General features: G+C 49.9%; 1 protein-coding gene across 2 annotated transcripts in view; it reads right to left on the minus strand.

Moving 5' to 3' along the window:
- The window catches only part of SCARA5 (scavenger receptor class A member 5), a 98,101-nt gene that overhangs the window by 64,449 nt on the left and 20,016 nt on the right, over window positions 1-13,636 (minus strand). For both annotated transcript variants that reach the window (XM_028725275.2, XM_077925365.1), the window contains exon 3: window positions 7,123-7,251. In XM_028725275.2, the coding sequence (XP_028581108.2) occupies window positions 7,123-7,251 (129 nt within the window). The remainder of the gene's footprint in view (window positions 1-7,122; window positions 7,252-13,636) is intronic.

Below are 13,636 nucleotides of genomic sequence, written 5' to 3' on the forward strand. Positions count from 1 at the left end.
GCCTCCGCAATCAATTACAGACTCATTGTTAAACTGTGTTTATGGAAGACAATCTTACTTGGCTATGAGTGATCGCCAAAGAAAAAGAAGAAGACATGAAACCGCTGGGTGGGCTCATCCAAGGTTTCGAGTAAGCTGCCAGCAGTATGCTGATGGCACTCATCTCTATTTCTCTACATCTGCAGGTGGGGCAGTGGCGGTGCTGGACCAGTGTCTTGCCTCGGTAATGGACTGGATGAGAGCCAACAAACTGAAACTCAATCCAGATAAGACTAAGGCACTGTGAGTGGGTGGTTCCCTAAACCGGACGACTGGAAAGTTGCCTGATCTTTATGGAGTTAAGGTTCAATGTGTTACTATTAGCATATAAATGGGTCAGTGTGTCTGGCTGTTAACCAGAAGGTTCATGGTCCGAGTCCCACTAGGAACAGCTGTGGGCAGGATTCTTGCATTGCAGGGGGTTGGACTAGATGTCCCCTGAGGTCCCTTCCAACTCTACAATTCTATGAAAAGGTGTAAGTGTGGAGGAGCCCATACTGCTCCTGAACAAAGAGGACCAACATTTGCTCCTTGCATATGAAGGCTCCTAAATCCCGTCCCTCCTCACAGAGCCCCGTAGCTGGATCAGGCCCATGTGGTCCAGCATCCTGTTCTCACAGTGGCTAAATTCCCCAAACAGCATAGGAATGCAGGTAGACTGCCTCTGAACCTGGAGGCTCCATAGGAAGTTTGGAAGACCTCGCCCCCTGCAGATGGATCAGGCCAAAGGGGCCGGATCTCAGGCAGCATCCTGCTCTCATAGTGGCCGACCAGATGGGAGAAGCTGGCAAGCCGGGCCTGAGAGCTACACCTCTGTCCTCACTTGTCCCAGGAACTGACATTCAGAGGCATCACTGTTTCCGTCGGTGGAATGAAAATGTAGCCATCACTGGTACAGCGAGCCCTCCTGTCATTCATCTCTGCAGGCAGTTAAAAGATTTGGCACCTGCACAGCAACCCGAGCGTCAGAGTAAAGTTGATGGACTCAGAGGCGAGAGGCGTCGCTGCTAAGAGATCTCTGCTGTTAACGCTGCAGATTTAACTACCCAGCCAAAATAAGGTCAGGCTAATTAGCCAGTGATTCATCGCCCTGTTCTTCCTCTAGGAATTGTGGAGCTTTAGATTCCAGGCACATTTCAATTTCATCCTCCACCCAGGGAGAAAGATTTCTTCCGTGGGTGGGAAGGCAGATGTCAGCATAGATGATCCCCCCAACCACCTTCTGCAAGGACAAGAGTCCCGGATCCGTCCATCCATCATAACAATTGCCATGTTTTCTCCCCGCCCATTCAGAGAAAAATTAACAGACATTTGACATTATGACAGCCCCTCCTTGGAAATGAAATGCCTTATTTGTTCTGATCGGAATCAGATGTGGCAAAAGGGGCTTTGGAGTGCAGCAAGGCCACACATGAAATCTTAGACTCATGGAATTGGACAGCTGGAAGGGACTCTAATGGAGGTTCTCAAAAGCTTCCAAGGATGAAGAGGCCACAACCTTCTAAGGAGTCCATTCCAACGTCAAACAAATCTGACCGTCAGAAAGTTCTTCTTGGTGTTTAGTCTGGAATCTCCTTTCTTGAAACTTGAGGGTCCTGCCCGAGAGTCAGTGTGGTGTAGTGGTTAAGAGCGGTAGTCTCGTAATCTGGGGAACCAGGTTTGAGTCTCCGCTCCTCCACATGCAGCTGCTGGGTGACCTTGGGCCAGTCACACTTCTCTGAAGTCTCTCAGCCCCACTCACCTCACAGAGTGTTTGTTGTGGGGGAGGAAGGGAAAGGAGATTGTTAGCCGCTTTGAGACTCCTTAAAGGGAGTGAAAGGCGGGATATCAAATCCAAACTCTTCTTCTTCTTCTTCTGCCCTCCATAGCAGAATCAAACAAGTTTGCTCAGCCTTCCATGGAACAGCCCTTCAGATATTTGAAGATGACTATTGTATCACCTTTCAAATGATAGGTTCTACAGGCAGGAATAACCACCTGTGCAAATATAAGACAGGGGACACCTGCCTTACTAGCTTGTTGTTGTTGTTTAGTTTAAACATAATATTTGTAACATTTTACAACTTTAAAGATGTGCCCCCCTCCCCGTAATTTCCGTAACAATATGCTAAAGCTATTTTTGGTCATCTGCATACTTGTTGTTGTTGTTTAGTCGTTTAGTCGTGTCCGACTCTTCGTGACCCCATGGACCAGAGCACGCCAGGCCCTCCTGTCTTCCACTGCTTCCCACAGTTTGGTCAAACTCATGCTGGTAGCTTCGAGAACACTGTCCCACCACCTCGTCTTCTGTCATCCCCTTCTCCTTGTGCCCTCCATCTTTCCCAACATCAGGCTCTTTTCCAGGGAGTCTTCTCATGAGGTGGCCAAAGTCTTGGAGCCTCAGCTTCAGGATCTGTCCTTCCAGTGAGCACTCAGGGCTGATTTCCTTCAGAATGTAGAGGATTGATCTTGTCACAGTCCATGGGACTCTCAAGAGTCTCCTCCAGTGCCATAATTCAAAAGCATCAATTCTTCGGTGATCAGCCTTCTTTCTGGTCCAGCTTTCACTTCCATACATCACTACTGGGAAAACCATAGCTTGAACTATACGGACCTTTGATGGCAAGGTGATGTCTCTACTTTTTAAGATGCTGTCTAGGTTTATCATTGCTAGCAGTACAGCAAAAGGGATCTAGGGGTCTTGGTGGACTACAAACTGAACACCAGTCAACAGTGTGATGCAGCAGCAAAAAAGGCGAATGCTATTCTAGGCTGCATGAAACAGAAGTTGAGTGTCCAGGTCAAGGGAAGTCATAAAGGTAAAGGTACCCCTGCCCGTACGGGCCAGTCTTGACAGACTCTAGGGTTGTGCGCCCATCTCACTTAAGAGGCCGGGGGCCAGCGCTGTCCGGAGACACTTCCGGGTCACGTGGCCAGCGTGACATTGCTGCTCTGGCTCGCCAGAGCCGCACACAGAAACGCTGTTTACCTTCCCGCTGGTAAGCGGTCCCTATTTATCTACTTGCACCCGGGAGTGCTTTCGAACTGCTAGGTTGGCAGGCGCTGGGACCGAACAACGGGAGCGCACCCCACCGCGGGGATTCGAACCGCCGACCTGACGATCGGCAAGCCCTAGGCGTTGAGGCTTTTACCCACAGCGCCACCCGTGTCCCTAAGGGAAGTCATAGTCCCTCTCTATTCTGCCTTGGTCAGACCACACCTGGAATACTGTGTCCAGCTCTGGGCACCACCATTTAAGGAGGATGTTGACAAGTTGGAAGGTGTGCAGAGGAGGGAGACCAAGCTGATCCAGGGTCTGGAAACTGAGCCTTGAAGGAGTTGGGTATGTTCAGCCTGGAAAAGAGGAGACTGAGAGGAGATTGCATAGCTGTCTTCAAATATCCCAAGGGCTATCACATGCAAGATGGAGCAAGCTTGTTTCCTCCTGCTCTGGAGGGTAGGACCCGAGCCAATGTCTCCTTCTTTGGAGGTCTTTAAGCAGAGGCTTGACAACCATATGTCAGGAGTGCTCTGATGGTGTTTCCTGCTTGGCAGGGGGTTGGACTCGATGGCCCTTGTGGTCTCTTCCAACTCTATGATTCTATGATTCTACAGGAATGGAGATTGCAAGTAAACATCAGGAAGATCTTTCTGACAGTAAGAGCTTTTGGACAGTGGAACAGACTCCCTCAGTGTGCTGGGGCAGGGGGTAACCCGAATAATGCGGTCCAGGTCCGGTCCCGAATCCAATGGTTCCGCGAGGAGTTAGTCCAATAGGACCAAGGCAGGACATGAGGCAGGCAAGGTCACACACAGGATCACAGGCAGGTTCCGGCAAACAGCAACGTTGCTCCCACAACCTGGGGCGGGGTTCGACAGCCTTTTATCTCTGTCGGGGTAACGGCCAGTCCTGATCCCCCGGTGACCCACCTCCCTGTCTCGCCCGAAGGTGAGCACTCCTCCTGCGAGTACTCAGGTCTCCCCTTCTCTCAGACCTGAGTCTCTGCAGCTTGGGAGACGTTGGTGGGTTCCTAGACCCAGAGGCCGCCTCAGGCTCCCCTGACCCAACCGGTAGTGGAACAGCTGTAAGTGATGACCCAGATGAAGGCAATGAGGTCATCCCCTCATCTGGAGCCAGGGCAGGCTCAGGCCCCTGACTCGGCCCAGCTGGTGCTTGTTGCAGGGGAACCTGTGCAGACTGGGGCTCTTCAGAATCAGGCCCCAGACTTGGTTCAGCTGCCATCTGAGGCAGAGGATCCAGTGTGGACTGAGACTCCTCCGGCTCTGGCTCCGAGTCCAAGTCCCAGGCCATCACACTCAGGAGGTTTTGGACTTTCCTTCCTTGGAGGTATCTAAGCAGAGGTTGGATGACCACTTGTCATGGATGCTTTTAGTTGAGATTCCAGCGTTGCAGGGGGCTGGAATGGATGACCTTTGGGGGTACCTTCCAACTCAGCGATTCTATGGCACTATTGAATCATAGAATAGAATCATAGAATCACAGAGTTGGAATAGACCACAAGGGCCATCGAGTCCAACCCCCTGCCAAGCAGGAAACACCATCAGAGCACTCCTGACATATGGTTGTCAAGCCTCTGCTTAAAGACCTCCAAAGACAGAGACTCCACCACACTCCTTGGCAGCAAATTCCACTGTCGAACAGCTCTTACTGTCAGGAAGTTCTTCCTAATGTTTTGGTGGAATCTTCTTTCTTGTAGTTTGGATCCATTGCTCCGTGTCCGCTTCTCTGGAGCAGCAGAAAACAACCTTTCTCCCTCCTCTATATGACATCATTTTATATATTTGAACATGGCTATCATATCACCCCTTAACCTCTTCTTCTCCAGGCTAAACATGCCCAGCTCCCTTAGCCGTTCCTCATAAGGCATCGTTTCCAGGCCTTTGGCCATTTTGGTTGCCCTCCTCTGGACACGTTCCAGTTTGTCAGTGTCCTTCTTGAACTGTGGTGCCCAGAACTGGACACAGTACTCCAGGTGAGGTCTGACCAGAGCAGAATACAGTGGCACTATTACTTCCCTTGATCTAGATGCTATACTCCTATTGATGCAGCCCAGAATTGCATTGGCTTTTTTAGCTGGATTGGGTGTACTCTGGATATACAATCTGGGCTCCCCTTGGTGTCACACTTGCCAACGCGTTGACCACTGCTGCTCCACCACAACGAACCAAACCCGACTGTGTCTCTCTCGGAAAGAGCCTTTGGAGAAAGACATCAGGAGAGAAACACAGCCTGGGTCTGTGTGGGTGGATAGTCCCAGCTTGGCTCCCCTACAGCCTTCAGTCTTTTGGACGTTTTGGTGCCATGATCTGTCGTCCCGGAGGAGAAGCAATCACTCAGCATAAGCCGAGCAGACATTCTGGGAACGTGCTCCGGTGGCCTCTGCCCAACCCACAAGCCCAGAGACGGAGCCCAAAGTCTCCCTGGGATTCTTCGCGGCCACCCACTAAACCTCGCTCGCCTCATTATGCAGAGGATTGGGTTTGACACGTCTGCCCCCGGCCAAGGATTACTCACTGAGTGTTTGCTGTATGCCTTCGCCTTCCCATGGCTACACCCAAAAGGCCGGGAGGTGGCATTTGCAAACCCACAAGAAGGTGGATGTTGGCCAGGGGGGGAAACAGCCTGGAAACAGCAGAGCCAGAGATCCAGGAAGATCTAGCACTGGCTTTGTGCACACTTAGTGAAACATTCTCAGAGTTGAGAGTGGATTTCATGCTCTCTATTCAGCTGATAGTGGTGAGGAGGAATGGAAGTTGCCCCAGAATGTCTGCTTTATATACATTATTTACACAATGGGCCCCACGTGATTGGCTAATTCCGGGATTCACCTGTAGGCCAATCAGGTTGCGGAATCACTTCCACCTGGAGCTGGAATGGGTGGCTCCTGTGGACCAGTCAGACTGCTGCATTCTGGGTCCTATTGTTCTAGGACGAATCAGACAGCTGCATTCTGGACCCTATTGTTCTAGGACAAATCAGACAGCTGCATTCTGAATCCTATTGTTCTAGGACCAATCAGACAGCTGTATTCTGAATCCTATTGTTCTAGGACGAATCAGACAGCTGCATTCTGGACCCTATTGTTCTAGGACGAATCAGACTGCTGCATTCTGGACCCTATTGTTCTAAGACCAATCAGACTGCTGCCTTTTGGATCCTATTCAACTCAGTACATAACAGATTCACAAAATTGTAGAAATGGAAGGGACCCTATGGGAAGAGTCCATTTGATTGATAGACGAAGAGATACCACAGGGGAAAAAATGAATTTTTCTATATGCAAGTACAGCTGCTGGAATAGTGATTGCTGCTAGGTGGAAGTCACAACTATACCCACAAAGGAGGAATGGATTTGTGAACTAAATGAATATTTAATCTTGGCAAAATTAACTGCTATAATAAGAAACCGGTCGAATCAAAAATTTAAAAAGGAGTGGAAATGTTTTGATGAATACATAGCAAAATATTGCTCCAAAAAAAGATACGCTAATATGCCTAGATTAAAATGTGAAGTACTGGATGGAAGAAAAATTATCAAGGAAAGATAATGAGAATATCTAGATGATTTGAGAAGATTGTAGAATGCAAAGATTATTGTAAATTGTATAATGCGGAGGAAATCGATTGGGGGCGGAGGGAAGTGGGAGGAAGGAGAAAAGAATAATATGATGGACTGAGGAAATAGAAATGTAAATTTATGGGGGGATGGGGAGGAAATGGTGTTGGCTTTGGTACATCTGTATTGTAACGTAATATGTGAAAAACCAATAAAAAATAAAATAAAAGTGAAAAAAAAGACTCATTTAGCCAACCCCCTGAAATGCAGGATTCCTGTCCACAGCCGTCCCTGGCTGGACTCAAACCACCAACCCTCTGGTTGGTGCACAGGAGTCATGCAATAAATAATTAAGTAAATGTAGCTGCTCCCAGTCCGAGCAGACACTATTGGGTTAGATAGACCAGTGTTCAGACTCACAGTACAAAGCCGCTCCCTAAATTCCTACCAGCAACTTCTCGCTGTTTTTACCTGCGAAAAGGTGGTGGGGATATGTGGGGTATTCCCCCCCCCCAATGGTCCTTACCTGCGAGGATGAAAACGCCGACGAGGATCAGGAAGACCAACAGGTAGAGCCCAACCACGGCATATTTGAGAGCAGCCAGAGACCCCAGGTGTCCGCAAGGTCCCGATGGCCTCTTCCTGCTCCCCGGACCTGTAAGAGCAAGGAAAGGACTGGTCAGGTGGAGGCAGGCTGCTTCGCCCCAGTGTCCTTTTATTTAACATGCATCTCTGGGTTATATTTTGGAAAAAAGTAATAATGAACAAATTCCTATGGCCCACAAATAGCCCAGAGATGCATTTTAAATAAAAGGACACATTCTACTCGTGTAAAAACACACTGATTCCCAGACCGTCTGCAGGCCAGATTTAGAAGGTGTTTGGGCCGGATCCGGCCCCCAGGCCTTAGTTTGCCTACCCATGGTCTAATTCATACTCAAATTGCCCCCCTTAAAAATCAAATTGCCCACCTGTGAGGCGTGTGCCCCACATTAGGAACCACGGGTCTAGACCCTCAGGCTGAGGCAGAAACAAGAACTCTTGCAAAACAAACACACAGCCCCCCCAAGAGTAAAAAAATAAAATCTGGCCGGAGGAATTTCTCACAATTTAATTTGCCAAAAGGAAGAATCTCATGCTGAGCTCCTGAGCCAAGAATGCCTTAGAATGCGACTCTGGGGCAACATCAACTTTAAAAATAGCCAGGGAATAAAATAAAGAAAGGAGAGACGAGTTTGGAACGGCTTGCAAGGACATCCGAGCCCCCAAAGAAGAGGTTCGCAAATAATAATTTTCAGACATTTGCAGCTCAGAGGGATGTTGCAAGCAATTTTCTGCAATGTAGTAACTTTGCAGATTCATCCTGGAGAGGGATTTGCCAGCTTGGTGTAGTGGCTAGAGGGCTGGGATTAGGACTTGGGAGATGGGTTCAAATCCTCCCTCAGCCATGAAGCTCTCTGAGTGGCCTGCGGGTCAAGTTTCCGTCTGTCAGTCTTGAAGGAAAAGCAGGATGCTGGACCCTCCTTTCTTGGAGGTTTTTAGACAGGTCAGATGGCCACCTGACAGGGATCCTTTAGCTGAGGCTCCTGCATTGCATGGGTTGGACTAGAGGACCTTTGGGGTCCCCTCCAGCTCTACATTCTATGAGATGCGCTGAGAATGCAGCTCTAGCAAAGGCTGGCCCACTGGGGCTTTGCAGGGCACTGCCCCACCTGCCTTGGTGTTAGCAATTACACCGTTGAGAGTTGGAGTTCACTCTTTACGAGCAAAAACAGAGTCTGCACAAGAGTGTCAGGCCTAATGTGAACAGCAATTCATTGCCGGTAGCTCTTGCCCCCATGAAGCAGTTGCAGAGACTGAAGGTCCCACAGCTGCCCAAGTCCCCTCTTCTCTAGGCTTCTCCCCAAGCAATCGGAGACTATTCCTTTTTAAAATAAAAATAAGATTTTATTAACATATAAAGCACATACATATTGTTGTTTGTTCTTTAGTCGTTTAGTCGTGTCCGACTCTTCATGACCCCCTGGACCAGAGCACGCCTGGCACTCCTGTCTTCCACTGCCTCCCGCAGCTTGGTCAAACTCATGCTGGTAGCTTCAAGAACACTGTCCCACCATCTCATCCTCTGTCGTCCCCTTCTCCTTGTGCCCTCCATCTTTCCCAACATCAGGGTCTTTTCCAGGGAGTCTTCTCTTCTCATGAGGTGGCCAAAGTCTTGGAGCCTCAGCTTCAGGATCTGTCCTTCCAGTGAGCACTCAGGGCTGATTTTCTTAAGAATGGAGAGGTTTGATCTTCTTGCAGTCCATGGGACTCTCAAGAGTCTCCTCCAGCACCAGAATTCAAAAGCATCCATTCTTTGGCGACCAGCCTTCTTTATGGTCCAGCTCTCACTTCCATTTCCAACAGAAGGTTTCCCCCTCTCTTCTTCTTCTTCTTCTGCACCCCCTAAATCTGTTCTGGGTCTTACCCAACCTTCTGGAACAGATTTGGCGGGTGAGGTGTGAATGGGAGGAAGAGGAGGAGAGGTCCCCTTGTGCAAGCAGAAGTCATTCTGCTCACGCAGCTATTTCGTTAAGTACTGCCCTGTACGACTTATGCACCTGAGTAAATTTGGCCGGCAAATTTCAGGGTTCGGGAGGGGGGTGGGACCCCCCAAGCCAAATCTGCCCAGCCCTGTGATAGAAGTTGCACAACTTCTCAGCTTCGTTTAGTAGCAACCAAACTGCCCATTCCCCAGGAGCAAATCTTAATTTCCAGCACTTGTCATCGGCGAACATAATTTAGTTCCTAATATCCCCTAAACTATGAGGTCATTATTATTTTTTTGCGAGTTTTAATATCTACAGAGTCGGAATATGAGCTACTTGCTGCAGAAGGGGTTTGCAGATCGCAGCTGGACTCCTCATTGGGGATAAGCAGGTTGAAGCCTTATAGAAAAGGCGCTTGCTCTCATTCTGGTTGCTGGGACATCATGTCAATGGAGGAAAGAGCTGAACAGGGGTGGGCAAGGAGACCCCCTCCCATGGATTTTGCTCTATGGCTCAGCACAGAGGTGGCTGCAGAACAGCAGTAGACCCAGGTGGTGTTTTGACAAACAGGCAGCAGTAACTAAGTCGGGAGAAGAACCTGAGTCCAGAGGTTGCCAAATGAGGTGAAAATTTGCCCTCTGGGAGAATCTCCCAGCTCTTGCCAGGAAGCCAGAACAGCAGCTGGAGAGGTGGGTTTGGAAATGGGCAGAGAAACAGCTCCCTCCCTCGGTGCTGCATGCCGGTGCTGCATGTCCCTGGTAGGTTTTGCAACAGGGCTTTCCACTGTATCAGAGAACTGCGACTGGCTGGGCAGTTTTGCAGAAAGCCCCTGCAAAATGATCCCTAACCTTTTCCAGTGATTGTTTAAAGGTAAAGGTAAAGGGACCCCTGACCATTAGGTCCAGTCGCAGACGACTCTGGGGTTGCAGCGCTCATCTCGCCTCCACAGTCACTTTTGTTGTTGTTGTTTAGTCGTTTAGTTGTGTCCGACTCTTTGTGACCCCATGGACCAGAGCACGCCAGGCACCACTGTCCTCCACTACCTCCCGCAGTTTGGTCAAACTCATGCTTGTAACCTCGAAAACACTATCCAACCATCTCGTCCTCTGTCGCCCCCTTCTCCTTGTGCCCTCCATCTTTCCCAGCATCAGTGTCTTCTCCAGGGAGTCTTCTCTTCTCATGAGGTGGCCAAAGTACCGGAGCCTCAGCTTCACGATCTGTCCTTCCAGTGAGCACGCAGGGCTGATTTCCTTCAGAATGGATGCGTTTGATCTTCTTGCAGTCCATGGGACTCTCAAGAGTCTCCTCCAGCACCAGAATTCAAAAGAATCAATTCTTCGGCGACCAGCCTTCTTTATGGTAATAGTCACTTAGGGACTCATAATTAAGACCGTGTTTATGGAAGACAATCTTGCTCGGCTACGAGGGGTCGCCAAAGAAGATGTCCTTATTGACACCCAAGGTCCTGAGCAACTTGGGACCATGTTACCTGAAAGACTGCCTGCCCCTGTACACACCTGTATGATCACTTAGGTCACCTGCTCATGATTATGCTGCACCCTACAGAAGATCACCGGCAGTGGACCCCAAAATGGACATTTTTGGCCATTGCCCCATGGACTCTGGAAGGCCCTTCCCTCTGCCATACACAAAGCATCATCCATCAGTGACTTCAAACGTCTCGTAAAGACATCCCATTTTGCCCAGACTTTCCCTGACCCTGAAAACCAGTTTTTATTTGTTTGAATTCCCCAAATTCCTGTTTTTATTTCCCTGCCTTACTGGTTTTATGTTGTGTTTTTATTTTCATGACGCTGTTTATTTATTTTTTATTGCTTAAAAAAAATACTAAGCCGTTTACAAACGCTTTTAAATACACAAACCAACCCCAAGGCTTCAACGGCTGTTGCGTTTGGCAATGATCCATTCTGCTTCGGAAACGACTCCCTCTGTGTTCATTTATCGCCAACATCTTTCCTCCATGGTGTTGGGATGTGATAGTTAGAAGGATGGGCTCTTCCTTATTACAAAGGGTAGGTTTGTGCAAAGATAGCCAATTGGTGGGAACCAATCAAATTGAAACGACCCAAAATCAAGAAGCAAAATGTTTGCCATGATGGACGGAAGGTACTTGATTGGGATGGATGGTCCAGCAGCTGTACATGCACTTAGGATGTGCTGAGCCCGGGGGGTAACCCGAGTAACGCGGTCCAGGTCCGGTCCCGAATCCACTGGTTCCGCGAGGAGTCAGTCCAACAGGGCCAAGGCAGGACACGAGGCAGGAAACCAGGCAAGGTCAGGCACAGGATCACAGGCAGGTTCCAGCAAGCTGCAATGTTGCTCCCGCAACCTGGGGCGGGGTCCGACAGCCTTTTATCTTTGTTGGGGTAGCAGCTGGTCCTGATCCCCCAGTGACTCACCTCCCTGTCTCGCCCAAAGGCAAGCACTCCTTCCTGACAGTACTCAGGTCTCTCCTTCTCTCAGACCTGAGTCTCTGCAGCTTGGGAGACGTCAGTGGGTTACTAGACCCAGAGGCCGCCTCAGCCTCCCCTGACCCAACCGGTAGTGGAGCAGCTGTAAGTGATGGGCCAGCTGGAGGCAACGAGGTCATCCCCACATCTGGAGCCAGGGCAGGATCAGGCCCCTGACTCAGCCCAACTGGTGCTTGTTGCAGGGGAACCTGTGCAGACTGGGGCTGTTCAGAATCAGGCCCCAGACTTGGTTCAGATGCTGCCTGAGGCAAAGTATCCGGTGCGGACTGAGACTCCTCTGGCTCCGAGTCTGAGCCTGAGTCCCATGCCATCACATAGGATAACTTGGATGGCTCAGTTGGTTAGAGTGTGGTGCAGATATTGTCAAGGTTGCAGGTTCCTTTATGGGACAGCTGCATATTCCTGCATTGCAGGGGGTGGACTAGATGATGCTCAGGGTCCCTTCCAATTCTACGTTTCTATGATTCTATGCAGGACTCTCTCTGAATGACACCATAATAATAATAAACAATTTATTTATATCCCACTCTCCCCAGCCAAAGCCGGGCTCAGGGTGGCTAACAACAGTAAAATAATACAGCATTCTAAAATCAATTCATTATAAAATCAATTCAGAATCAAATTAATGGCAACCATTGGGTTAGAGTTCTGTGAGGATTACCAAAGGAGGGGGTCAGGCTGTGCCCTGGCCAAAGGCCAGGTGGAACAGCTCCGTCTTGCAGGCCCTGCGGAAAGATGTCAAGTCCCGCAGGGCCCTAGTCTCTTGGACAGAGCATTCCACCAGATCGGAGCCACAGCCGAAAAAGCCCTGGCTCTGGTTGAGGCCAGCCTAACCTCCCTGTGGCCCAGGACCTCCAAGATGTTTTTGTTTGAAGACCGTAAGGTCCTCCGTGGGGCATATCAGGAGAGGCAGTCCTGTAGGTACGAGGGTCCTAGGCCGTATAGGGCTTTAAAGGTCAAAACCAGCACCTTAAACCTGATCCTGTACCCCACCGGGAGCCAGTGCAGCTGGTAAAGCACTGGATGAATGTGATCCTGCGGTGAGGACCCCGTAAGGAGTCTCGCTGCAGCATTCTGCACCCGCTGGAGTTTCTGGGTCAGTCTCAAGGGCAGCCCCACATAGAGGGAGTAGAAAAATAACCTCCTTCCTAACGAACATGCTGTTCCCTTTTGAATGGAGATAGCTGGCAATGGCTGAAATGGATGAATAATAGAATCATTCCAGAGTTTGAAGGGACCCTTAGAGTAATCTGGTCTCCTTCAATGCAGGAATCTCAGTTCAAGACTATCCAACAGATGGCTACCCAAGCTCGGTTGAAAACCTCCAAGTAAGAAAGTCTGTGGGAGACTGTTCCACTGTTGAACAGCAATTGCCGCCTGGTAAAGGTAAAGGTACCCCTGCCCGTACGGGCCAGTCTTGACAGACTCTAGGGTTGTGCGCCCATCTCACTCAAGAGGCCGGGGGCCAGCGCTGTCCGAAGACACTTCCGGGTCACGTGGCCAGCGTGACATCGCTGCTCTGGCGAGCCAGAGCCACACACGGAAACACTGTTTACCTTCCCGCTAGTAAGCGGTCCCTATTTATCTACTTGCACCCGGGGGTGCTTTCGAACTGCTAGGTTGGCAGGCGCTGGGACCGAACAACAGGAGCGCACCCCGCCGCGGGGATTCGAACCGCCGACCATTCGATCGGCAAGCCCTAGGCGCTGAGGCTTTTACCCACAGCGCCACCCGCGTCCTTGCCGCCTGGTAGTTCTTCCTTGTAATGTGAAGCCATTGAAAGACCTACATTGGCTCCCAGTACATTTTCGAGCACAATTCAAAGTGTTGGTGCTGACCTTTAAAGCCCTAAACGGCCTTGGACCATTATACCTGAAGGAGCGTCTCCACCCCCGGACACTGAGGTCCAGCTCTGAGGGCCTTCTGGCAATTCCCTTGCTACAAGAAGCCAAGTTACAGGGAACCAGGCAGAGGGCCTTCTCGGTGGTGGCACCCACCCTGTGGAACGTCCTTCCTTCAG

This window comes from Podarcis muralis, chromosome 3, assembly GCF_964188315.1.
Source record: "Podarcis muralis chromosome 3, rPodMur119.hap1.1, whole genome shotgun sequence".
In the NCBI taxonomy this organism is placed as follows: Eukaryota; Metazoa; Chordata; class Lepidosauria; order Squamata; family Lacertidae; genus Podarcis; species Podarcis muralis.